A 25,920-nucleotide genomic window follows, 5' to 3' on the forward strand; every position below is an offset into this window, starting at 1 on the left:
AATGTGAGCCACAAATATGAGCCACATACGTAATTTGAAGTTTTCAAGTTGCCACACTAAAAAAGTAAAAAGAAACAGGTGAAAATAACTTTAATCACATTTTATTGAAGCCAATATATCCAAATATTATCATTTCAACACATACCCGGTACTTAAGAAATCTCAGTAAGGTATTTTACATCCTTCCTTTCAAACTAAGTCTTCAAAAATCCAGTGTGTATCTTGTACTTAGAGCAAATCTCAATTCAGATCAGCCTCCTATCAAGTGCTCAATAGTGGCATGTGGCTAGTGGCTACCATATGGGAAAGCACAGATATATGGGGATTCTGAGAACATTTCTTTATACTTTTCACTAAATCATGTACTTCTTCCTCAAAAGCTAAAAAGGTCTCAATATATCTACGGTAATTCATACAGTGTGGACAAATCAATAAGCTAACACGTTCTAATAGCTCAATTTTCCTAATATTTAAAATACAAAATATACTTCAGATAAGGAAAATACATCAAATTACTTAGTCCAAAATTCATTTTTTGCTTACAGTGTCCTAAGTACCAGACTATAATAGCTCTTGCCACCTACTCTATAAATTTACAAACTTCTAGTGTATAATATTAGCCAATATTCTTTTATTGAGAATTTCTCCCATAACTTTAAAGTAAATGAAATGGGTCAAATAATCAGATTTTGCTTATAGTTTGCTGTCTATAGCATGATTTTCCCTTACTGAACTAGTAATGAAACAGTACAGGTCTGATTTAATACTATAAATTCAGAACAAATGGGAAAGCATTAAAATCAGAAGTGCTTCTGGACCATTAACTTCCATGCTGATTTGACATGCGCCTCAGTACTCAGGCAACAGACTCAGGAATATAACCTATTCCTAAAGCAAACAGTATTTTATCTCATAACCATCTGGGGCGCTCCTCGGAAGGGCCACTTGCATAGTGCTGTCTGGTATATTTTAATATCCTAAGACCTACTTTAGCGAAACCCATTTTGCTAGGAAAAGACGACTGACATAGAAGAGATTATGGAGAGAACAAAATTTTGGCTGAGGCCCTTGCTTTCATTATTTAGCTGAGGAAAATCATTGGTTATATACGCTTTCAAAATCCTATGGTTTTTCTAAGGTACCAATAAAAGTGATACCATTCATAACATGGACAGTGGTCTCTTTCATATATCGCCTATAGTCGCAAACTTAAGTGCCAAGCAGATGGTTGAAATCTGTTTCGTATAAAATGTGCGCTTTTTTCCCCCAACTGTGTTCTTTGTATTCATATTCAGCCTAGGTTTGAGCCATCAAAACACTGGCACTATGTCGATCATTAGCAGCATTTTAGACAACTGGCAAATAAGGTATTCACTGTTCTCCACAAAATGTTCAGCTAATATTTCCCAGATGTATAATTAAGGCAAAAGATCATCTTCTTAAATTGGTATCAGCACTTTGGATGGCTTCTGGCTTCCAAGAGATACTATCAGTGGAAAACAATTTTATATCAAAAATAAGGGTTCTGTTTCTGGGGTGCTTTTGTTTGCTTGTTATACAGCTGCCCATAAAAAGAAATCTATAAATTTCCCCAAGCTTTACCTCCTGTCTAAAGGAATAGGTAGCTAATACAAAATGAGTCATGTTACTTTTACTATGCAAATCTATGATTTGCATAGATAAGTTTCTTCAAGTTATTTAATATTTTCTAATTTTCAAAATATTTGTACAAATATTACTTTAAAAATCAACAGTGTGTGACTTTTTAACAGAAAATCACTTTTTTGTTACCCAATAATTTGTTCTATACAATGATTCATTTTTATGATTATACACAAATAAATGAATTTTAATTTGCATAGGTTAAAGCCTAGGAATATGTTAAAGCAGCAAATTCGTTACTTAAATACTTGATATATGGATTCATGCAAAAACAACTTTTGGTGTATCAGATTTCCTACATATAAAATGGGAAGAGATGTGCTTTTAGGATATTTCATAATTGGCAGTAAGCAGTCAGAGGAAACTATAGCTATATTGCTGCTATTTAGGTACAAGTTACCTGGGATCAATAATCATAAGTGCATTTAAAACAATTATAGTTGTATTAACTACAAATTTTAAAAAAGTAAGTCAATAAGCTTCTTACGGGTTTTTTTATATGCCAAAATAATTTTCAAATATCAAACAAAAATATATAATTTTCATTGAAGTTCTGACCATTTTATATTTGTCAAGAATTAAACCTACTTTTCAAAGTCTGAATTCAGTGGCTTGCATTCAGAGATATCCAAATATTTTTATAAATTTTACTAAGTTTAAGATGCCTCATTAGCATCAGAGGATAATTTGATACTCATTTTAAAGCCCATTTTATAGACGCATGACTGAAACCCCCCAAATTTAAATGACTTGTACATCACAAAGTTTTAATTCTTGATTTAGAAACTGTAGGAACATATGCCAACTTTGTATATCACTAAATTCTGGATTATAAAATATATTAGCAGTAAGTTGCCCAACTGGGATGACTTCCAGATTTTCTTTCTTGTTTAACAGTAGGAAATTTGCACATTTTCCTCCCTCTAAATGTAGTTCTCGTTCAACAAGGCTCTCTTGTACTTCTTTTTTTTTTTAAACAATCTTTATACCTGTACCACGAGAATAAGAGAATAACACCCATTCCTTATTCCTAAATTAAAAAGAGGGAGGGAGGTTCAAGAGGGAGGGGATATACGTATACATAGAGCTAATTCACTTCGTTGTACAGCAGAAAGTAACACAACATTGTAAAGCAATTTTACCCCAATAAAAAAAATTAATAAATAAAATTTTTTTTAATTTAAAAAGTAGTATTCTGTGTAGCACAGTTTGATAAATACTTCTCTTTAGCAATGTTTCATATTTATTGTTATAAAATGTAAAACAAGGATTATGCTCAGAAGAGAAATATATTATCATCTAACTCAATTTGTGTATACTTAGAAAAAAGAAATCTGCAATAAATTTTGAAAAATACTGTAGAAAAAGAATAGAATAAAAAATCTACATCATAATTATTAAGCAAAGAATTAATTTTGACATATAGTACGTTCCTATGTTATCTCAAATGTACGAATCTATACTTAAAACTTACAGCTAATGTGTACAGGGACTTCCTGATACCACAGTCATATTTTCAAAGTATAGATAATACGGAAGGTCATTGGATATGTAGTCAAAGATTATGTTACTGATGGTATAACTACACTTTTTTTCAAACACTGGGTTTTAAATAAAGCATGCAATCTGCCAAACGTAAGATATTAGCAGTATGTGAAGCCTGCCCTCTCAGATTATATAGCTTTTTAATGCATCTTTCATTGGTTGTTCCTCCACTTCTTGCTTCATAGGGTTTAACATTTTTCTTGAGATTGCCAACTATTAGTGCATATTAGATTGGCTGGCCTGATGCTAATGCTAATAGTTACCTAATTTATGTTGAGAACCACTTAAAATTTTTCTTTGGACTACCTGTTTGTAATCTTAGTTGATCTTGCCACTTTCCGGGCCAATGTTTTATTTATTCATATAAAGACATACAATGTCCAGAGCCCCCCCTGTTGTCCTAATGCTCTACTGTCTAGTCTTTTTTTTTTTTAATTCCATCTTATCTTTATAAATAGACTTTCAGCTCTTTGACCTAAAATGCCACTCTCTTGCTTTTCATATTCCCCCACAGTGCCTTGTGTAGCAATCCATATATAATGTATTTTTCACAATATTTGTAATAGTTGAGGATAGAGATCTGATGCACCTGAGAGTTTCAAACACATAGAATATGAATTTTATCTTTCGAAACACTTAGATTCAAAATAGTTCATAGCAATTTGAGCACTTAATCCTGAGTAAGAATTATACATAGTACTTAGATTTAAAACTCCTAAAATATATTATGGTTACATGTTCCTGCCCAACACCACTCCACTGAGAGGGAAACTGAGAAGTGATTCCACATGTTAAAGGCTGGTTGTATAATATATTCTGTCTCCAAATAGATGCATAAATGTAAGAATCCTGACCACTAGAGTGAGGAGCTAGGAATCTTTCAAATGTATTTCAAAGTGATGAAATTTTAGACTTGAGAGATTTTAGAGATTATCTAGCCCACCTTCGAATTTTACAGATGCATACACTAAGACCCCAAATCTCTTCTCAGTATGCAGGGAAGACCTGGATCTTGAGATCCTACACCCAGCTAGTAACACTTTCTTATTAGGTTATACTTCCAAAGACAAATCAATGAAGATATTGACACATGTAAATTTTTACCAAAAAAGAGGAAATTATTCTATGCTTTAGGAGAAATACTAAAAATCCACCAAAAAACTGCCATTTTATATGTATGCCTTAATATTCTAACACTTAAATTTCTAACCTCAACCCAAAATCTCAAATATCCCCAAATGTTACTCAAGCGTATCTTGATTTAGCCTTCTTGAATGCAAATTTTCCATTAAATATGAACTACAATACCACCTTCAGATTTTTAAAGCTGAATATTATTATATGTCCCTATAGCTCATGTCATAAGATTCTGTGCTGCATATGAGAAAGTGGGAATGAACTTTGTTTCTATTTCTATGAAATATTTCTTCCTTTCAAGATTTTCTCCCCAAAACTGCAGCTTCATCAGGATTTGGTATGATTTATTCAAAATCAACTTATTCAAAATTTCATTACCCTCTAAGCGAAAAAGTTTCTCCTAAATTCCAAACTTTTGTGTGTGTATATGTGTACAACTATTTCATTCCCCAAAATAAATTCTTCACATAACTCTTAGTGACACCCAATTATCTTTTAATTTACTTTTGAAAGTCTATATAGTCTGCTCCTTTACTTTGTTCCTTAAATTGATTATCAGGAGCTTCTGCATGCCTTTCTTTCTCTAGAAGGATGCTTTTAAAGCATTCAATATTCCTAAACTGTTTATAGGTCAAATTAGATCCGTTTTATTCTTCCAGTAATGCTAAAATTTTTAGAAACGATTACACTACCACATTTACATCCCACAGTCCTTAGGGCTCTAAAAACAATACATTTTCCTGTGTTTCCCAAATGCTAATTATGTTTAGGACTGGAGAGAAATAGAAGTTCTGGTCTCAGAAATAGCATTCGTTGTTATCTTTGTTTTTCCATCCCAAGGTGTTCTGTTTGATTAATGGGACTTTGCATACTACATAGAAGTTTTCTTCGCATCCTGATAATACTATGTGGGAGATGACAATCTGAATCTGATATTGTATATTCAGTTAGCACACATTCAAGGTCAAAGTTAGTGAATTAGTGAATGAATCAGAAATTGAAGTTTGATTACCAGTTCACTCCTTTCACTACACATTATCCTAACAAATCTTCAACATAGATCCCTTGTAGTGCTGATAAAAAAGAAGAAATATTGGCATTAATTTTATGACATCTTCCTGCAAACGTTCCTCAAACATATTACGAAACTCGACAGCAAATTTTTTAAATGGGGGTTGAAACAAAAGGACATCGAGAAACAAGTTTTTAAAAAGTCTTTGGACTTTGTAAATTATTGCCCAACAAACTGGCTCAGGGTAAATAACCCAAAGGAAGAATTGTAAGCAAACAAGTAATACCTTGACTCCAGAATTAGAATAAAAATGTTTTAGATCTTCATCAAGCAACCTATATTAACTGTGAATGAAAAATTAATAGCATAAATAAAACCTCACTTTTTCATTTTGTGTGTCTCTTATGTGAAGACATATTTTTCATTTTCACTGTTTCTTTTTCATTAGGATGCTCTTTTATTAGATAAAAATTGTTTAAAATGACAGATCAACAGATCATATGTGCAAGTTTCACAACCAACTCTCAAACAACCTACCCCCTTGGTACCATCATCCTAATTCACATAAAAACAGAAAACAAAACCCAAATCAGTACTAAAGTAAATAATTTACCACATTTAAAATAAATTTTGATTAAAAATATACCAAGAAAACAGGATTTGGGCCTGTGTCCTATTTTACTACTAGATTAAAAAATATACCAACAAGCAAAGCAGGTTAACGCTTTCCTTTCTTTCTCAGTGATGTTCCTGAAGCCCTAAAAGAGAGGACACATCCTTTATGGAATTGCTGCTCAGCGTCCCAACTGGCCTAACTCTCTTAAAGTGCCAATATAAAAAGCTTATAAGGCTTCAAGGGTGCCTTTTTTTTGGCCCTCTACGGCAAATTTCATTTCTTCGTATTACATCTACTCTCAATGCATCTGATACTTAGGTTTAAATGTCACAGAAATGACTGGGATGGAGAGGGGAGGCACGTGTGCATAGAACATAATAAAATCCTATGCATCTCTACAATGGGAAATATTAAAAATGAAGCTACTAATACATTTTTAAGAAACATCCTATCTTCTGTTTTTTTAACATTTTCTCTTTGAAAAAACACATTCTTTCAAAGATGTGAAGAGCAGAAATAGAAACACTGTTACATATGAAAGTTTCAAGGGATTTGCTGCCAGCAGCTTTTCTTTATAGTGTTCCTCTTACCTACAGTATGTGTTGGCACTGGCAGGTAGCCCTAATTCGTTAGTAGCCAAATTATTTTTGTCCCTGAAGTACGAGAAATCTCCATAGCACATGAATGAGACATGGTTTACTAGTTTACACACATCTTTATAACTCCAAGAAACCAAAACTCATTCACAAATGCTTTCATTTCAGCTAAGAGAAGGGCTACAGAATACTACAACTACCTACTTTGAATTCCTGGTCCCCATTCTCCATGAGAAGACAAATAGAAAAAAATCTTTTAAATTTCCATAAAGAACTTTGGTCCTTAATGCAAGAAAAATAAACAGCTTTCTGTTCACCATACTCCACATTTCATCTAAGCCAAAATATTTCAGCAGAAGGCATTAAGAAAAAATGTCATTTAGTAATAAACCTAAATGTCCCCAGATAAAAATTCATCACGACAGCATAGTAGGTTTAGATAACGTGGTTCACAATAGTTAGCATCCTCTTACTGCATGATCACCAACTACATTTATATACTGCTGTACCACCTTCACTAACTTATAGAGAAAATAGGAAGCAGACATAAGCAACACTCAGAAATAAACATATAACACAAGTGATGATTCAGCTATAGCAAGAAATCTCTGAATTCTGAGGCAAGACAAAAGTAAATGCATTAATACTAAACAGCCAAGTGACTGAAATGTCACTTAGATAAAAAGAGAGATTTAAAGTACAATGAGCTGAGTTCAGTTTTGAATTGACTTAAGCTTCGATACTGATTTCAAATGTCTATGAACAACCACAAGTTTTTGTTTTTAATTTTCCTTCTGTCATGTTTTATGGGTAAAAAGTCCTTACACTACCTTGTAATAGATTACTTTCAAGCTGGGTGACAAAAGGGCATAATGACCGGAAAATGATACAAAAGAAACAGAAAAAGCATGTTAATAAGTTTATCAACAAACCTGGGTAATTCTCATGAAGTACAGATTAAGGTTCAGTGGTTCCAAACTGGCAGCATTCAAGTTGGGTTCATATTTGGGTTTTTTGTTGTTTGTTTTTTAAAACCACCTGTCCTAAAACGACATTGTTTATGCTAATTATCTTTGTTTATGCCACAATTCTGTTTGTTTACTACATTCTTTTAAAATACCATATCCCTATAAACAGTTCTCACCAGAATTCTTCTAAATCTTGTTTCGGTCTGGTCCTTCTCGGCAGCCCACTGAGCAGAATGCAGCTCTACAATGAAGGCGCAAGAGCTGGGAACAACTTTGAGTCTCTGACTCCTCAGGCTGGCAAAGGCAGGGAGTACTGCTGAGGTTTTACACTCAGGCTCCGAGGGAAAAGGATACTGAATGTGGAGAAATGCAACACCCCCCTATTGGACAAGCAGAACCACACGCCACAGTATCTCCAGAGATGTATGAACTCTCAACTAGTAAGTGAAGAGAAGAATAGATAATGCTAAAGAGAAGGGAGTGCAGTTTCCAAACTGCAGGAGAAAACACAGAAGTCAGAAAGGATGAAAAGGTCACCTCCTGAACCATTATTAGTTCCTGATTAAAGTGGAGAAACATGAGGCATTCTCTTAAAGAATGTCCAAATAAATGCTGTTCGCTGAAGCAAAATAGTATGTCTTTAAATTTTTTCTTCTCCAGCAATATCACTCGATCATGTTCATCCATATAACATTCAAATTTTATATTTAATGTAAATGACAATGCTCTCAATCAGTGAAAAGAAAAAAAGGACAGAATGAATGAAGCAAGAAAGAATTTGCTATGTTTCAGTCCATTTCTTGTCCAACAAAATGTTTCCTTTAAAAGGAAGATATTTCATGTTTTGCTTAAATCTTTGCACATATTTCTATCTGAGTGCCATCATCTGAGTCAGAAACCTGACATATTAAACTATATATAAGTTAGAACAAGAGAAACGTCAAGATTATTTTATTTCCCATGCTGTTAAACTCATTGAAATTATAAATGAGTAACAAACTGTGGAAGAAAACCAAAATCTATCAGTTATATTTATTTAACTCTTCTATAGAAAGGGAGGTATTCAACATACATAATACACATCTGCATTATACACATACTCATTAGGTGGCTGGAGAATTGATTGTGGAAAGAACAGACAATAAAAATTAGACTTTAACCATGAATATAATTTGGCTTTTTAAATGCATTATGAATGTAATACCTTTGAAATAGCTTCTAGCTCTATGGAGGAGTAATGTGCTCAAGTGTTAGAACAGGCCTTATTATTTGCCTCTCAGGTATGGTGCATATACAGACTTTAGTTAAAAGCTCCCTAAGCACAGATAAATACATTATTGTATGCTGATTATGCTTGAGAAACATAAGACCATATCAACGTGTGAAGTAATCATAACATCCACACATTTCTATATCTATCAACCTGCTAAACACTGAACTACCTGACATTTAACCCTCAATTGTTCTTGGTAATCAGTCAGATCGCATCGCCTGCTAAGTCTTCAGGACAGTCCTCCAGTTTGAGTGTGACACAAGTATGGTCTGTCCACTGCTTCGTGCAAGCTGCCTTCCAAACCAATATCTTAGCTCAGTTAGCTTGCAAATTATTGGGATGGTAATTAAAATCTATAATCAGTTGTAGGCACCTTTTCCTCTACAAGGTAATAGAAAATAAAAAATAAATAAATAAAATGAACAAAGGCAGATATCAGAACATCCTGAAAACATAATAACAAACTTACAGGTTTACAGGTGCCATTAGGTGACAATGTGAGCAGAAAACTTTCCTTTGATTCACACCTAGGGGCTACCTGCTAACTTGAATGTATTTATCACTCATGAGCACAATGGTTTTTAAAAAAGTTTTTAATCAAGCTGAATGAATCTGTCCAGGTGATAAATACATTATTACTATGGACAAACTTTAGGTAATTAAAGTACTGCTAATGTCAGAAATATTCTTGCAGCCCATTAACAGTGATTTTTCATGGTAATTTTTAAAATTAATTTTTCGCAGTACCTGATGTATATTTCTTTCTTCAGAAAAACACTTAAAAGTCTCTTAATATGAAAAATTATTTCTTTAGTCTATATGGCCATAAATAAATTAGATGGGAATATGAAGTAAATAGTTAAATTTTTGTTGCAGAAGGTTTTACTCTTGTAGTGTTCCCTTCAACATGTAGAAAACTGGCAGTGTGTTGTCTGCACCCGTTTTGAGAGAAGCCATCAAATAGGTGCTATTATAAGCTTAATTTGCTTCATCCCACTACCTTAGAGCCCAACTTCTTTTTTTCTTCCTAGACATTAATAGACTGTCTTCTTAAGCAATCATCTTATACTTGCTTTTTAATTAAGTCTCTTAACATAAAACAATTAGAAAGTGTAACAAGTAGCTTGGTCATAAAACAATTACATTACAGTCAAATAGGATAAATATAAACAGAAGGAAAAATAGAATACAATATTATTGATAGTAACAAAAAATGCTTTTTTCATTCATCAGAAACAAACTGATATTGATATTTAAGACAAATATTTTAAATATTTTCATTCTAAGAACATGAAAAAATAAATGGTATTCTGAAAGGAAAAACCCTTAGTTACAATTTTTATTATTTATTTTCAGGTAAATATATAAATTCACTGTCTTCATTTAAAATTTTTTCGGAGAGTTCAAGCGTTCGTTCTAGACACTATTACTAACATTTAGACCATGTTGCCAGTTATGTTTCCTCTAAATAGTATGAGTTAAAAGATTTTGCTTACAAATAATTCCTTAGAGCATACTTTGCCTATTCATCTCCCACCTGAGAATTGTTTTTCATTAATCATAATCAATTATGTTAGGGATGCTTGACAGTAAAAATAAAATATTTCAACTTCTTTACTTTTTAGAATCATTGTTCAATTTGCTTCACCTCCTGAATATGTTTTAGCAGACAGTGAAATTGTTACTGCTTCTGAATTATTTAGCAACTGTTTATTAGTCTGACAGTATTGATCATGTTCATTTCTAGGGCTGATAATACGGACATAACAAATCTATATTCCAATTTTGATCCAGACATTTAAGTTTTGAATATTCCTTAAAGTTTCAAATAGTCTACAGGTTGAAAAGGATAATAGAAGATAGACAAGACTACTGATGAAACTAGAAAAAAAATCACATACAACTTCCAAAATACATAAGCCCCAAGCAACTTATTAATGTCCTCCAGAGCAATGTTCTCTATTTCATATAGAAATTTAGAAGTCTTCTTTTCAGATTTCTGACTAAGTTTGAGTGAACAACTCATCTATATCAGGTGAGCAAACAGAATAAAAACTTAACACTCGATAGAAATGACCTACATATTCAATGAAAGTTGCAGATACTTGAAAAGGCAAAAAAAGCTGACTATGTATGAGAGTGTAATTACAGCATATATACCTCCTTTGGAGAATATAAATATTCAATATTGAGTCTGCATGATATATACTCTATGTGGGTGACTACAGATACACTCAGCCATACAAATTCAGTGTAAACAAATAGTAATGATTTACTGAGATTTTTGTATGTATTACCAATTACAACCACAGGGGAAATTATTAGGAAATTTTATATTGTAGGACATTTTTCAAAATTATTTTAGCTACTAATATTTCCAAAGATGCTGTCTATACTGACAACTCTATTGATTATCACTTGCTTATTTAATTAGGCAGTTAGAAAAGCACGCCTCTGAGTGACAAAAAACTGAAATTCTCACCAGGAGGAAAAAAAAAGTGTTAAGAGATTTGAGCATCGGAATAGGAAAGGGAAAAGTTTAGTTTAAAAAGAGATAATTGAAAAAATACAAATAAAGTTCACAGCAGGAAAGCTTGCCTATATAAAGGAATAGGCTACAGCCTGTTAATATGTAACTACCTTTTTATAAGAACAGTCATTTAACAGGCTTACAAATCAGACTCAGAGTTTTATTTTCGAAAAGTATAGAGTTGAAGAATACTATCATTTAAGTGTCGCTCTGCACATACTAGAAAACTCACTATGGTATTAAGCAGTAGTATGTTCCAGTATAAATAACTTCAATACCTACATATGAAACAGGCTATGTTTACCAAAAAAAAAAAAAAAAAAGCTAACTATTTTAAAGAGTCAATATACAGAACTTTGAAAAAAATAATTCAAAACTGTTAAGAAAGCTCAACCATTCACTGGAATTATGTGGTGAAGACGCACCTTAAGTTTTTTAAAAAAAAAAAAAAAGAGGAGGAGGAAATGAAAGAAAGAAGACAGTATTCAAGTGTATATGCTGGCTATTTTACTTTCTCTCCTGATCTGATATTGGTTTCTCTAATAGCTGACCACATTCAAGCATTATTTTATTCTCAATACCCCTCTTCTCTTCCATTGCTTCACTTCTAGAATGTTTTAATCTTTGTCCTTTCTTTTTTCGTCTTTTCATATCAAATTCAGTCTTTTGAGCGATGAACAGCTTGACTTAGCATATTTTTAACCAGCTGGTCTAGCACCTAGCTTGCATTGCATAGTCAGATACAACAAATGTTTATACAGAAGGTAGCTTTCATGAAAATGAAAAAAAAAAGCCTGGGTATCATGCATCCTGGCTTTTTTTAGCTTTTTTTTCTAATTCACCATACAGAATACAAAGTTTGAATTCTTTTTAATGGCAAACAAAATTCTATTTATAGTTCCAAAAAATGAACTTATGCTAGGATAAGAACTCAAATTTAAAAACTGCAGTGTGTACTTATAGGAACATGAAGAGGGCTAAAATTCTTTCAGAGCCCTGCTTTACTTGCAAAAACATCCAATGGAAGGATATTACACACATTTCTCTAATAGGAAATACTTGACTACAAATAAACTTATTCCCATCATAGCAAAAGGGAAAACAGAATAAATCAAAATTCAGCTTAAGACAGTGCAAAAAGTGGCCACTAAAAACTTAAAAAGGGATCATCCCCATTTCTTTTTGACATTTCAGAGTAATGTACTAATAGATTCCTGTGATGTTAAATTTTCTTTAAAAAAAAAAAATCTGCTCTCTTATATCAACAAAAGGTCATGTGCTTTACTGAGCAGCTTCCAAAGTTTTACAGAAGAATCAAATAGGAACTTATAGCCTCCGTTTTAACCACCACTAAAACCTTCTGTCACCCCAGATATTACGAGACAGAGATGTTGAAAATGGTAACACTCTGCACACAAAAGCATTTAAAAAGGTGTAGAAGGGGAGAAAAATATCAATGAAGGAAGAAAGTAAGAGAGTGAATGAGAAAGAGAAAAGCAGCGAGTGGGAGAGAGAGAGATGCTTAATGTTCATTTAATTTCCTGTTATAGGACGTAACCTAAAAATATTAGCAGAAATCCCGGAGACTTTGCAAATCAGTTCCATTTGGTCTGGGCAATCAACAAAAATCAGCTAACAAGATTGCAGAAGCACTAGCTAAAAGCTTCTCCCTTAAAACACGTTTTAAGGGAGCATCTTCCAATGGATTCAGAGACTACTGTAAAATGGGACAGTTGCACTTCAATATATCGGGGGGAAGAACTGTACTCACCTTTCAAACTCCTGAGGTAAATCAGGGTCAGTAAGCATGCTGGAAAAGCACAATTTCCCTTTGTCACAGCAGCCACCTATGATCGTCTCCAACTGAACCTGTCAAGTGAGTCCAAACCTTCTAAACCAATTGATTTTCTCCCTCTCTCTCTCTCTCTCTCTCTCTCTCTCTCTCAATCTCTCTCTCTCTCTCTCTCTCTCTCTCTCTCTCTCTCTCTCTCTCACCCCCCCTCCCTCTCCTAGGACTCCTTGACCAGTCTCTTAAAGGGGTAGCGCACTTCCAGCAGCGGGTCGGGCTGCTCCCCCTTCCTCCAGCCACACGCTCTCGGGCTGCAAGGCACTAGACAACCTCAGGGTGCCTGTCCTTTCCTTTTAATTCTCCCTTCCAGACATTACCGAATGTGAGAAGTCAACTCATTTAACGCGTCTCCCATACTCTCTCCTCTAAATAATAAAAGTCACACACGCACACGCATGCACACACACACACACACACAATATGATTTTTGAAAATGCATTTGCTACTGATTAAAAGAGAAATCTGTAACCTAACAGAACCCCGATTAAACTGCATTTATTAACTCATTAAGCAAAAAGATTAAATGTTAGTAATAGCATTTTTACACAAAGAATTGTTACGCCTTCTCACCCTTTTCTAGGCTCTCTCCGTGCGCACACGGAAACACACACACACACACACACACTCTCGCACACAACAATCAGGCATTGTTCTGAGGGAAGAAAAGCAACTTTGACAGATTGAAATATAGCAGAGGCCCCTTCAAGGAAACCTGTAAACAACTTGTCACTCACTCTGTCGGTCTCACTGTTAGCTCGCGCTTTCCACAAAGTGGTGCGAACGTCCTGGCAACCCAACCAAAGTTTCCTCAGCTCCAAACTCCATAAAACACGATGTGCGATGCGGAGGGGAATAGGTATCCACATACCAAAATAACGCACACTCCAGGGAACAAAACCCCAAACCAAACCAACAAATGAAAACAAAAAGATGGTCCTAACAAACTGTCCTGCTCGGGATTGCTGGGGCGGTCAGGGCGGGAAGCGCTCCCCTGGCTGGGGATCTCTTTAATTTCCTCTGCCCAGGCAGCCACAGATAACAAGGTGGACAAACTAGGGCTTTACGGCTCCTAAGCTGGCTGGCAAGGCACAGCCTCCATAGCAGTTCCAATTATCTAGATAAAAATCTGGCAGGCGAGGAAGGTAATCAGGTAATGTACCTTTGACATGAAATGACAGAGGCACATACACAAACACAGAGAGAGACACTTACACAGACACGCATGCAGAGATGGTGGCTGCCCCGTGCACCGCAGCATCTGGTCAGGGAGTAAGCACACACTCACCAACACGAGATAGTGTGCATTCTTCACACACACACACACTCACACACACACTCACACTCACACACTCAGTCGCTCACACACGCTCTCCACTCCTACTGGGAGGGTTCATTCTGCACAAAAGGCTACATTTCAGAGCCCGCCCCAATAAGGGAAAGAGAGAAAAAAAGCCTTCCATTGTTGAGAGGGCAGGTCAGTTGATTAGATTTTCTGTGGAGAATTCCACGAGGAAATTCCCTTCAAAGCCGAAGTGATTAACTGGGGGCTATTCTGGAAATGGAGCAGACAATGGCTCAATAGTCTGCACAGCCAATGTCCAGGCTGGCACTGAACTCACTTAAAAAAAAAAAAAATAAAAGCCAGACTCCCTGTTCTTTTCCACACGTTCCCCCCAGCCCCCTCCGCTCCTTCCAACTTCCCCTCCCAATTCCTTTTATTTTGCAGCTGGACAACATTAAGGGCCTTTAAAACCACAAGGGTTGACCCCACAGCAGTTTGATTAGGTCCCACTTTTTTCTCCTGGCGACAGGCAGACAGTAAGTTTACTTTTTTAGACATACACAATGAGACATTACACACAAATTCCAAACAGCAAAATCAATTATTAACCTTATCATATTAATAAATTTATTCTTCATTCAAAGGTTATAACATTTTTGCCAAAGTTGATAATAACTTAATAATGAGATCCATCATTCAAGGGGTATCCTAAAAATACATGTATATACACTACAAAATCAATGTGGAATAAGATTGAAGCATGTCACTATGGAGTTAAGATGCTAACAGAACACAGAATTATGACCCGCCCTGAAAAAAGCTGTTAACAAGGGATGTGGCAAAAATGACTTGATGCTGACACGATTTTCATTTTCAGCAGTTGGGGAAGGGGAAAGATATTACTCACTATTCTTTCTTGTCATTAGCCTCAAATTATTTTTTATTATAGCAACAACCCATTCCTACATAGAAAGTGAGAAAATTGTTGCATTATTTTAAATATCTATTATTTCAGCACTTAAGGGGGCTACAGTCTAATACACTCTAATTGATAAAGCATACAAAAATAATTTTTTCCATTGTTAATGGTGGATATGGGATTTAGGGAATGGTAGCTGCCTGGCTACATACACTTTAAAAAATAGTTTTTAAAGAATTTCCTAATTATGGAGTCTTGTTTCATCTTGTATCAATAAAGAAAAATGAAGGAGGAGGAAGGGTAAGTTACAAGGGGCAACGGGAGCTGGAGTCAGGAAGAGGAGGGGGCGGCAGTGAGGAGAGGATGCAGGGAGAACACAAGAAGGAGACAGAGTGGCAGCATAAAGATAGAAACAAAGATAATGGCCATAAGGCAGGATGCTGAGATCCGTATGGTCCCAGCTGCTATCTTGCTACAGCTACTACCTCTGGTTGTTTCTCTGAAACTCTAATCCAGAAGGTCACCAGAGCAGGTAAGAAAGAGAGTATGAGGGTTTGAGGCCAACTACAGTGTAAAGCAAAGATGATCATATCACATTCATCCTTGTCTTTGGTTTTGTTTTTATAGACATTTACTATGTGCATGTGTAAGTACACACATGCCAAACAAACACAAAGGACGTATAGGAAAATGTTAAATGGTGTGGAAGTCAGTTTAAAAGCTTAACATATTTCTATAAACATTTCTGCAGCCATTCAAAACAAATTATTTCTTGCAAAATTATCCTTGAAGAAACTGAAATAGACTAGGAACTAGACAGAAAATTTGCCAGATATAATAATGATCATCCTAATAATGATAACTTGAACTAATGGAACTCCAAGCTCATAAAGAATTCTGTTCACATAGATTAGCTCACGGATCATATGCAGCATAGAAAAGTGTGTGGGTATATATAGCCCTAAGTTTCCCAGTGTTTAAACTTTGGCAAAAGGAATTTGAAGTCATACAACTGGTTAGTGGCCCATTTGTTACTTGAAGCCAAATCTTATTTCACTTCTGATACCATAATACAGAATAAAATAACACTCCAGAATTTATACTTCAGTGAAAATCCCAAGATGGTACTCACTTTTTAAGTGATTTAAGAGGCGTTCAAGTAATTGTTAATGAATTTAAATTTGATATAATCTCATTGTCACTAAGTTAGTACTGTATTTGATGGCTGAATGAAATAAATAGTTTTAAATGTACCTTTCTAGGCTGTAAAAGTTTTCTTTCATTTGAATTCTACATTGCAAATTAACATTTCTGCAAGATTTTAGAAGTCAGCAAAAGAGAAGGCAGCTCCAAAATATTCTCTCAAATCCTGTCATTGATAATTTTATTAAATAACTGAATTGATCCAAGCAACCCAATGCTTAATAGTAAATTACCATTATGTCTTCTTTTTATTTTACATTAAATGTTAAAATATTTAAATATTAAATATGTGCTAATGACTAGCACATAATATGTGTTAAATAAATCTATATTCTTTATCAATTACCTGAAAAGTTCAAGATATTCAATTGGTTACATACCTGGTATTGTCTACATCAGAACTAACATCCCAATGTGATTTTGCTATACTATTATAAGTAGGTCTCCAGAAAGTTTCATAATATATGTAGACTGAGATACACTTTATCATTCACTGAACATTTATTAAATGCTTAACAACATGTTAAGTACTGTGGCTTTAAAAGTAAAATTCAAGAAAAATTTCCAATAAATCTAATTTTAAAAATATATATGAGCAAAATTCAAATTAATTGTTTTATATGCAAGCTCTCTAAGGTAAATATGGTACGAAAAGCTAAAACCAAAAGCAAATGCATGAAAAGCAATGACAAGAACTTACTGAACAATAATTAAATTGGTGGGAAATACAAAATGATCTACAAACACAGATGTACAAATATAAATACATCTTCAGAGAGAACCAAAGCACAAACTACAACAGAAACCCCATAAAACATTAAATGAGTCTCTTTGACATTGCCGCAGCAGTATTATGGAAAATGGGATGAACCTGAAAAAGTGTGCTTTTGAGCTCATGTTGTTTCAATTGTAGATATAAAAATGAGACTCACACAAGCTAAGAAAATATAAGATATGCTAGTGAACACTGCTGGAGAATTCTCAAAAAGAATATCAGGAAACAAGTTATTTCCAACTTTAACCTCTTTCAGACACTGTTTCAACAAGTTTTTCTAATATTTCTCTTCTCAATAAAAGGAAGAATGTCCTTTCCCCTGTTTTTAAGATAGAATTGTTAAATATCCTCTATTTTAATAACTGAAACTGAAATACGTAGTCACAGGTACAGATAACACTTTAATATTTGATACATGTTCCTATCATCAAGCAATAGTTCATGGAATTTGGAAGGTTATTTTTGAGAAATGAAACTTTTAGTATTATAACCACAATGAATTTAATATCAGTGTCAGACAATGCCAATATTGTGTTGCTTTAACCTGACACAAGAGGCATTAAGAAAATATTCACTTATTGGTTTTTTTTCCCCTACAGTTATTTGCTTTATCACAAAATGTTAAAAAAGAACCCTCCCTCTTTCAAAAAAAAAAAAAGAACTTCCAACCAATGTACGTCTGTGAGCCATTCACCAAATGCCTGGTGAGCTCACCACTGACCTATCAGGTGCAGCTTAAAACTTTGACTTAGAGTAGAATAAGTCATTGGACCTCTTTAGAAACATACCTAAGAAATTCAACAGCCTCTCTTCCTTTTAAAGACCTAAAATTCAATTCCCCGTAATACACTTATGCAAGAGAATTGACATATAATCCCACCCTCATACTCTTCTGTATTGTCAGTTGGTTAGTTAGAATATACAGATGAATTGTCCTCAGATCACATTTTTGACCAACCAGTGTTCTTCAACAACACATTCTTTAAGAATGTGTTCACCTTAGAAACTCATCTCATACTTGTCTCAAAGAGATGACGCCATTCCCAGTAATAGCTCCCACTGTTTGGTATCTTACTATTTACCTCCTTCAGAAGAATTTGAAGTAATTTAAAAATGATAGCTTTTAGTGTTTGAGAACTTTGTACCAGTCACTGCGATGCACATAAAATAATCTCATTTAACATTCAAAACAACTATATGAGATATGTAGCTGTATCATCCCAACTACAAATGAGGGAACCATGGCTTACAAAGAGAACTATTTGTCCGAGGTCCCAAAACTAACAAGTGAAGAAATGGGCAACACCAAAGTTATGACAACTTTCCTCCAAAGTTCTCAAAAGGCACCAAATGTTAATTTATCTCAAATATACCCTAATAGCTATTAAATACCAAGTGTACAGGAAAGTGCTTATAAGAATGTTTTAATGCTAAGAGAATGTTTAAACGTCAAAGTTAGGTTGAGCGATGATTAACCTATCCTCACAAATAACTTGATATAAAAGATGATTTTTTTTTTTTTTTGCGGTATGCGGGCCTCTCACTGTTGTGGCCTCTCCCGTTGCGGAGCACAGGCTCCGGACGCGCAGGCTCAGTGGCCATGGCTCACGGGCCCAGCCGCTCCGCGGCATGTGGGATCTTCCCGGACCGGGGCACGAACCCGTGTCCCTTGCATCGGCAGGCAGACTCTCAACCACTGTGCCACCAGGGAAGCCCAAAAGATGATTCTTTATACAACAATTAAAAACAGTTAAGAATAGCACCCTTGTGCTATTTATAGTGATAATAAACATCAGAATTAGTACACTCGTCATAAAGTCTGGCTCTCTTTTTAAAAATAATTTCTAAACATTCTCTAACATGATTACAATTTTGGGTATCCAAGGGAAAATATAGTAGTCCTCACTTTTCTTATTATACTGTACTTACCTTTCTTCTTGTGATAATGTGGGATGAAAAAATGCCTCTGTGATGAGATGATGTGAGGTGAATGAGGCAGGCACTGTGACATAGCATTAAGCTACTATTGACCTTCTGATGATATGTCAAGAGGAGGATCAATGTGCTCTGGTGATCCTGGGTCATACAGTCATGACGATGTCAATAGATGGGGATCACAGGCAGAGCCAAGCCGAGTGGTGTGAGATTTTATCACGCTACTCAGAGTAGTCGCACAATTTAAAACTTACAAATTGTTTACTTCTGGAATTTTCTATTTAATATTTTCAGACCATGGTTGACCACCATGGGTAACTGAAACCACAGAAAGTGAAACTGCATATAAAGGAGGCCTATCTTCTGGTCACCATGTAACTACTTTGCAGTAGTGAAATTTCTGTCTTACAGAAAGGATCATTTCAGGAAAAGATATCTATTAGGAAGATCAACCTAACTTACACTTTAATTTTTTTACTCGTTACACAATCAACTCTCCTTGTGATAAGTGGTGTTGCCTAACTGTCATCAGTTCATGAGGCTGAAAAAGACATGAACCAATCACTCTGGTGGTAATAGTCAAGACCCCTACTGAGTAAAAAAATCCATATAACCCACGAGAAGAGAAGCCATTCGAATGGGACCATACCTTAAAAAAGTGTTCTTGACCACCAAACTTTCTGTTATGTATTTCTCAACCTGGAAAGAAATTCAGGGAACACACTACATTGAGGCAGCAGCAAAGTGAAAAGTAGCACCATGATATTGCTACAATGTGGCTACTTATTAATTTCTATAAAATATTTTAGTGTACATCTTTCAGGGAAGTTTTTCCACTGTAGTTGTGCTATGTATTTCTTGATGTTAACTAACCAGAGCAGAAATAAGAGTGAAAACTGAGTAAAATATGAAAACATTTGAACACTTAGCTTCATTTTTAAGTTGATTTCACTTGTCTATTCTCTATATTCTTCTTTGATTGCATACTAAGTAAATGACAAATCTTATTCATGGTAAATTAAAATATTATCTATTAACAAGGCCCAGTCTGTTTATGTCTAGAACACCACAGAGGAAAGAATCGTAGCTAAGCTGAAAGGAGGCCTGAGCTCTAGGCCTCTATTCCTTCCTTACTAGTGGTGTGGTCTTGTCTACAACTTTAACATCTCAGGGAAGGTGATTTTTAAGGTCCCTCTCGACTCTCAAGTTCCTATTCTTTAATCTGTTCTTTGATAAATCAATTTATAATCTGCAAAGTAAAACTTCTTACCCTTCTCAGTTTTGTTCCAGTTATATACCCTTTTAAAATTGTTTTAAGAACAGCCTTTGTACTTTATTTTGACCCTTTAAAGAAGGCGATAACTCTACATTCACACATCAATATAAGATTGTGAAGAAAAGTATCTTTTATTAATTAAAGTTAGTTTGGCTAAATTCAATTAAATTAAAATGACTGGGAGAACTTAACTGGTCACAAAAAATGACCACATTTTCAAAAGAACTAATTTTATGACTAAATTCACCTACTTACGATCCTGAAAATTTTGTGCTTGAATTTTCAAGTCACAGCTTTCATTTTTTCTGATAAGTACAATCACATTTATTGGCATTATCTAATTCAATGAGAGAATTAATAGCAGTTTATTACTATATTGAACACATCATATGTGTGTGATGGCAGTGACTGGCACTGTAGGGAGAAATAAATACAAGGGATTCTGCCTTTATCTGAAATTTCAAGACATCAAATGAGAAACTCAAGGACAAACTAAAAAGCTGAAATGTGAGAAATCCTGACAGGCAAATTACGTTCAAGAAAAACTAGTTTTTAAAATGAATTTTGTGGACACTGTGTAGAGCTCCTGCCAAATACACAGCTTCTTTATTTTTCATGCTATTGTTAACAAAAATGACTTACTGCCATAATTTAGAAAATAATTCAGTCAGACTATGCACAGGATTAAAATGCAAAAAAAAACCCCAGACATTATCAAAAGACTGTATTCATTCAATTACTCAGTAAGTATGTACAGAATGTTTAATTTACACTTGTATTGTAAACCATCTATACATATTAAAATTTTATTGTTTATAATGTATACTTTCATAAATGGAAAAAAAGATAAATTGATATTTGTAAATTTCCCTAAAGTTGAAGAACTCTTTAGGTATCAAATGGTATGTTAGAATTTAAAAACACTTAAATGTTAATTAACTCTTAACAAATCATGGGTCTGTAATCTGAAACATTTATTTTTAAGTCTTGCTTAAAGTCAAAGCACAGACTAAAAGACTATAAAAGCATTTGTAAGATATGCCAGCATCATATATGCACATCTTAAAAAAATAAAAATGCATGCCCTTCCTGGTTTGAGGACCAAACTCCAGATTCATTCAGGCTTTATAGGTGGACCATTATTCTTAATCTTAAAGAGCAAGTCAACTTAATAAGCACTGTTCTAGTATTGAGTGTGTTCCTTGAATTTTACTAGACATACTGAGGGGGAAAAAATGAATCAATACACATAATTTTTTTTATGAGCATCTTTCTGGCCAGAGCATTCTCATAAAAGGTGAGGACACAAAGATAAACACTTTTTTTTCAAGGAATTATGACCTAGGGCAAAATATGGACATCCTGTTCCAATAAAAATATTATCAAGTTCTTACTAACTAGAAATCTACGATTTTCACACAGGTTAATTCATTTAATTTTCGAAACAAATCTGGAATGTATCAGTTACAAATATTAGTTCCATGTCACAGAAAAGGTAAGTGAAGTACAGGAACAAAAATTATCTAGCTTCAGATTACACAACTAGTGATAGGCAGAACCCCAGTTTGAACCCAAGTCTTCCAATTACCAACCTAGTGCCTGTTCCACTCTACAAGAAAGCTACTTCCAAAAGTTATCACAACGTAAGATAAAATGATAAAAGTATTATTTAGTGAAACAAAATTGTGTGGGGATTTTAAGTAACAAGTGACTTTAACTATTTTCTGCAGTTCAATAATTTTAGTATTAGTCTGTTGGAGTTAATAAAATATAGATTAGAGAATCAATTGAAAACCCCAGAAGAACTATGAGAATTCAGAATTACAGTGGGGAACAAAAGCAGTATAAAGAAATCAATAGCTTTTGTATATATATGATCACCCCCAGTTATCAAAAGATAACAGGGAAAAAAGACCCCATCAGCATTAGTAACACGAAAGATAAAATATCTAAGAATAAAATCATTCACATAAAGACCTATTTGAACAAAGCTTAGTTATCAAAAGATAGTGGGAAAAAAAAAAAACCCATCAGCATTAGTAACACAAAAGATAAAATATCTAAGAATAAGATCATTCACATAAAGACCTATTTGAAGAAAGCTTTAACACAATATGGAAATATATACCATGTTCCTGGATAGGTAGCATCAATATCATTGCTTTCTAAATGACAGTATAAATTTAATAAGTTCAAATTAAAATACCAGCATATGCTTAAAACACTACACAAACTAATTCAAAAGTTTGCCTCAAAAAATAAATAAGAAAAATCATTTTAAAAATCTGAAAAAGCATAAGGGCTCAGGTAACCAGATATTAAAATATAATATAGAGTCTCAATGATTAAAACAATGTATATTGAATGGATTGAAAAGCCAAAGGAATAGAAAAGAAAGTACAGAAAATACCCAAACACAAGAAAAATTCAGTATATTCTATCTAGTTAATGATATAGGTGGCTTTCAACAATTACCTCATGACCAAGGCAAACAGGAATATAAATTCCAAATGAATAAAGATTTGGATGTAAAGAATAAAACCATAAATCCACCAGAAGAGAACATGAGCAATCTGCAATATAATCTTGGCATAGTCTTACTGTTTTGGAAAAACAATATATGCAACCCATATCAAAGGAATGTGATAGCCTCCATAATATGTAAAGAGCTCTTTGAAATCAATGAGAAAAAGGTTAACAATACAATAGTAAAACAGACAAATAATATAACTTATTCAAAGAAAAGGAAATAGAAGTGGTTCTTAAATAAAGGAAAGATGCTAACATCCTTTAATTTAAGTGCAATTTACAACTACAATGTGATTACTATTTTTTTTAACCTACAGTTTGGCAAAAAATGAAAAATTTAACATTTTGTTAAGCTGTATTCATTCATAAATAATTTGTCCTCCCCCTTGCTAAACTTCCCTACAGTGGATTTTACTTCCTACTCCACTACTTTGCCTTAGACATGTTACTTGCTTTGGCCGATGGAATATGGAGCTTTCTCTGTGAATGCCTGATTTGGCTCAGCTACCTTATCTTGTTTCTGCCTTCCACCATGAAAACAGCATATCTCAGATAGGGGCTAGTCCATCAGCCTGGGTCTTAGAATGAGAAGAGACATGGAGTCAAATGGACCCCAACTCAGTCCAATCAGGCCAACACGCAGCTGACCCACAGAAACCTCATGTTACACATGCAAAAAAAAAAAATTTTTTTTTAACTGTAATCCATGGACAGAGTACGGTTGTTTGTTAACACAGCAAAAGCTTACTAGCACTTATAGTCCGTTTATGACTTACAGAAACACATGTTCTTGTATATTACTAGTAGAATTGTATATCAATATAACCCTTCTGGACAGCAATTTGGAAACACCTACAAAAATTACAAATGCAATTCCACTTCTGGGAATGTATTAGATATATTTTCAAATGAGCAGAATGTTACACATTCAAAGTTTGTCACTGTGGAACAGCATGTAATAGCACAGAACTGTTAACAATCCAAAGGGAAACAACAAAGCAATGGTATACTATAAAGGTATTAATAAAAGAAAAAAGAATGTAACTCTGCACTGATATAAAACATCTTCAATATAATAATTGCTGATATATATATATATATAAAGTAAAAAAAGCAAGGTACATATCTAAGAACTGAGTACAATGTGCTACAAAATGTGTGAAAATAAGACATCAAGTTTCTTTTTGCTTATATGTATATAAGAAAACCTTGGAAGGATATACAACAAAATGAAACAAAATGGTTATAATTGTGGGGACGGGGAAGTCAGAACTGGACAAATGGAAGACAGTTATGAGATTAAAACCTTTCTGCTGTATGCTTTTTAAAACTTTTTATACTTTTTCTTTATTTTGAATGTGAATCCATTATGTTTTCAAAAAAAGTTAAATATACATAAATTAAATTAGTTAAATACACATCTAATTAAACTAAAAACTCTCCGATGCCTGCTCATCAACGATACATAAGATTTCTCAAATTCGTATCAGCAAGCCCCACACATCTTATTCTTAGAGGCCTGTAATTAATATGTAATTTTTGTTATTAAAAAGCATTTCACCTGCTAAAAAAACTAAAAATCTCATTTTTAAAAATAATCTTCAGGCTTCCCTCCTGGCACAGTGGTTAAGAATCAGCCTGCCAATGCAGGGGACACACGTTCGAGCCCTGGTCCGGGAAAATCCCACATGCCGCCGAGCAACTAAGCCAGTGTGCCACAAGCTCGCGAGCCTGCGCTCTAGAGCCCGTGAGCTACAACTACTGAGCCCATGAGCCACAACTACTGAAGCCTGCGTGCCTAGAGCCCGTGCTCTGCAACAAGAGAAGCCACTGCAATGAGAAGCCCACGCACCGCAATGAAGAGTAGACTCTGCTCGCCGCAACTAAAGAAAGCCAGTGCGCAGCAACCAAGACCCAACGCAGACAAAAGTAAACAAACAAACAAATAAATAAATAAATAAAAGTCCTCAATTTAATGATCTTTTTCATAGAACATGATTTTAGTTTTGGATATAAATGTTTCTTTAACTGAAATTCAAAGACCCCAGTGAATATATCCTTGGGGATATATAATATTTTTCTTTAACAGAGGCTTGTATATAGTTTGAAGAGTTTGAGAGATGATAGCCTAATTATAAATAAAAGTCCTTAACATGTCATATTTGACTTTTAATGCTCTGACATGGTCTCCTTACCCAACCAAATCTCTCCTACATGCCATGAACTTCATGCTCCTGCTGTACCAGGCTGGTAAAGTTGCTGGCAAACAGCCTGTTGCTTCTTCCTTCAATGCTTTTGTGTGAAATGTGCATTCCTCCTGGAATATCTTCCACACTCCCTTGCCCCATTTTATCAGGCTAATTGCTACTCATCCTTTAAGATTTGTTGAAGCTGCAGACTCCATTGGAATCCCATGTTGATCCCTTACCTGTTATCCTTCTTGGGACTCCCATAACAGGTAGAACATAAGTTCCCACTATTCAGCTCTAAGCTCTAAAAAGATGGATGCTCTGTCTTATTCATTATTGTATCTTCCAGACTATTTCAATGTTCTATAATACCCACGGCATGCTCTATCTGCAAAAAAAGATCAGGAGACTGCGGAACCCTGCGTCTGTGTGTCCTGGTATCAGGTCATTGCACAACCTGTTTCCCAAGGCCAGGACATCATCACCTTTACACCACGATTAAGTATTACCTCCTCAAAGCAGCCTTCCCTAGGCTAGGATTGAAGTGTAAGAAACAACATGGGTGGAAGGTCAAAGTCCGTGGACAACTGTGGTGGTATTAACAGAAGTTTGGAAGTTGGGATT

At 34.5% G+C, this 25,920-nt stretch overlaps 1 protein-coding gene across 11 annotated transcripts in view; it reads right to left on the reverse strand.

Moving 5' to 3' along the window:
• The window catches only part of SOX5 (SRY-box transcription factor 5), a 997,502-nt gene that overhangs the window by 384,476 nt on the left and 587,106 nt on the right, over positions 1-25,920 (reverse strand). Inside the window, exons 1-2 of one of the 11 annotated variants that reach the window (XM_089919971.1) lie at positions 13,923-25,783; positions 13,111-13,208 (exon numbers count right to left, since the gene is read on the reverse strand). The exons of the other annotated variants lie outside the window; for them this stretch is intronic. Coding sequence (XP_089776097.1) covers positions 13,111-13,208; positions 13,923-14,054 — 230 coding nt within the window. The 5' untranslated portion in view covers positions 14,055-25,783. Of the gene's footprint in view, positions 1-13,110; positions 13,209-13,922; positions 25,784-25,920 lie in introns of those variants that run through there. 11 annotated transcript variants of the gene reach the window in all.

The sequence above is a fragment of the Delphinapterus leucas genome, chromosome 11, assembly GCF_059928025.1.
Source record: "Delphinapterus leucas isolate spDelLeu-1000000601 "Yukka" chromosome 11, BTC_Dleu_Yukka2, whole genome shotgun sequence".
In the NCBI taxonomy this organism is placed as follows: Eukaryota; Metazoa; Chordata; class Mammalia; order Artiodactyla; family Monodontidae; genus Delphinapterus; species Delphinapterus leucas.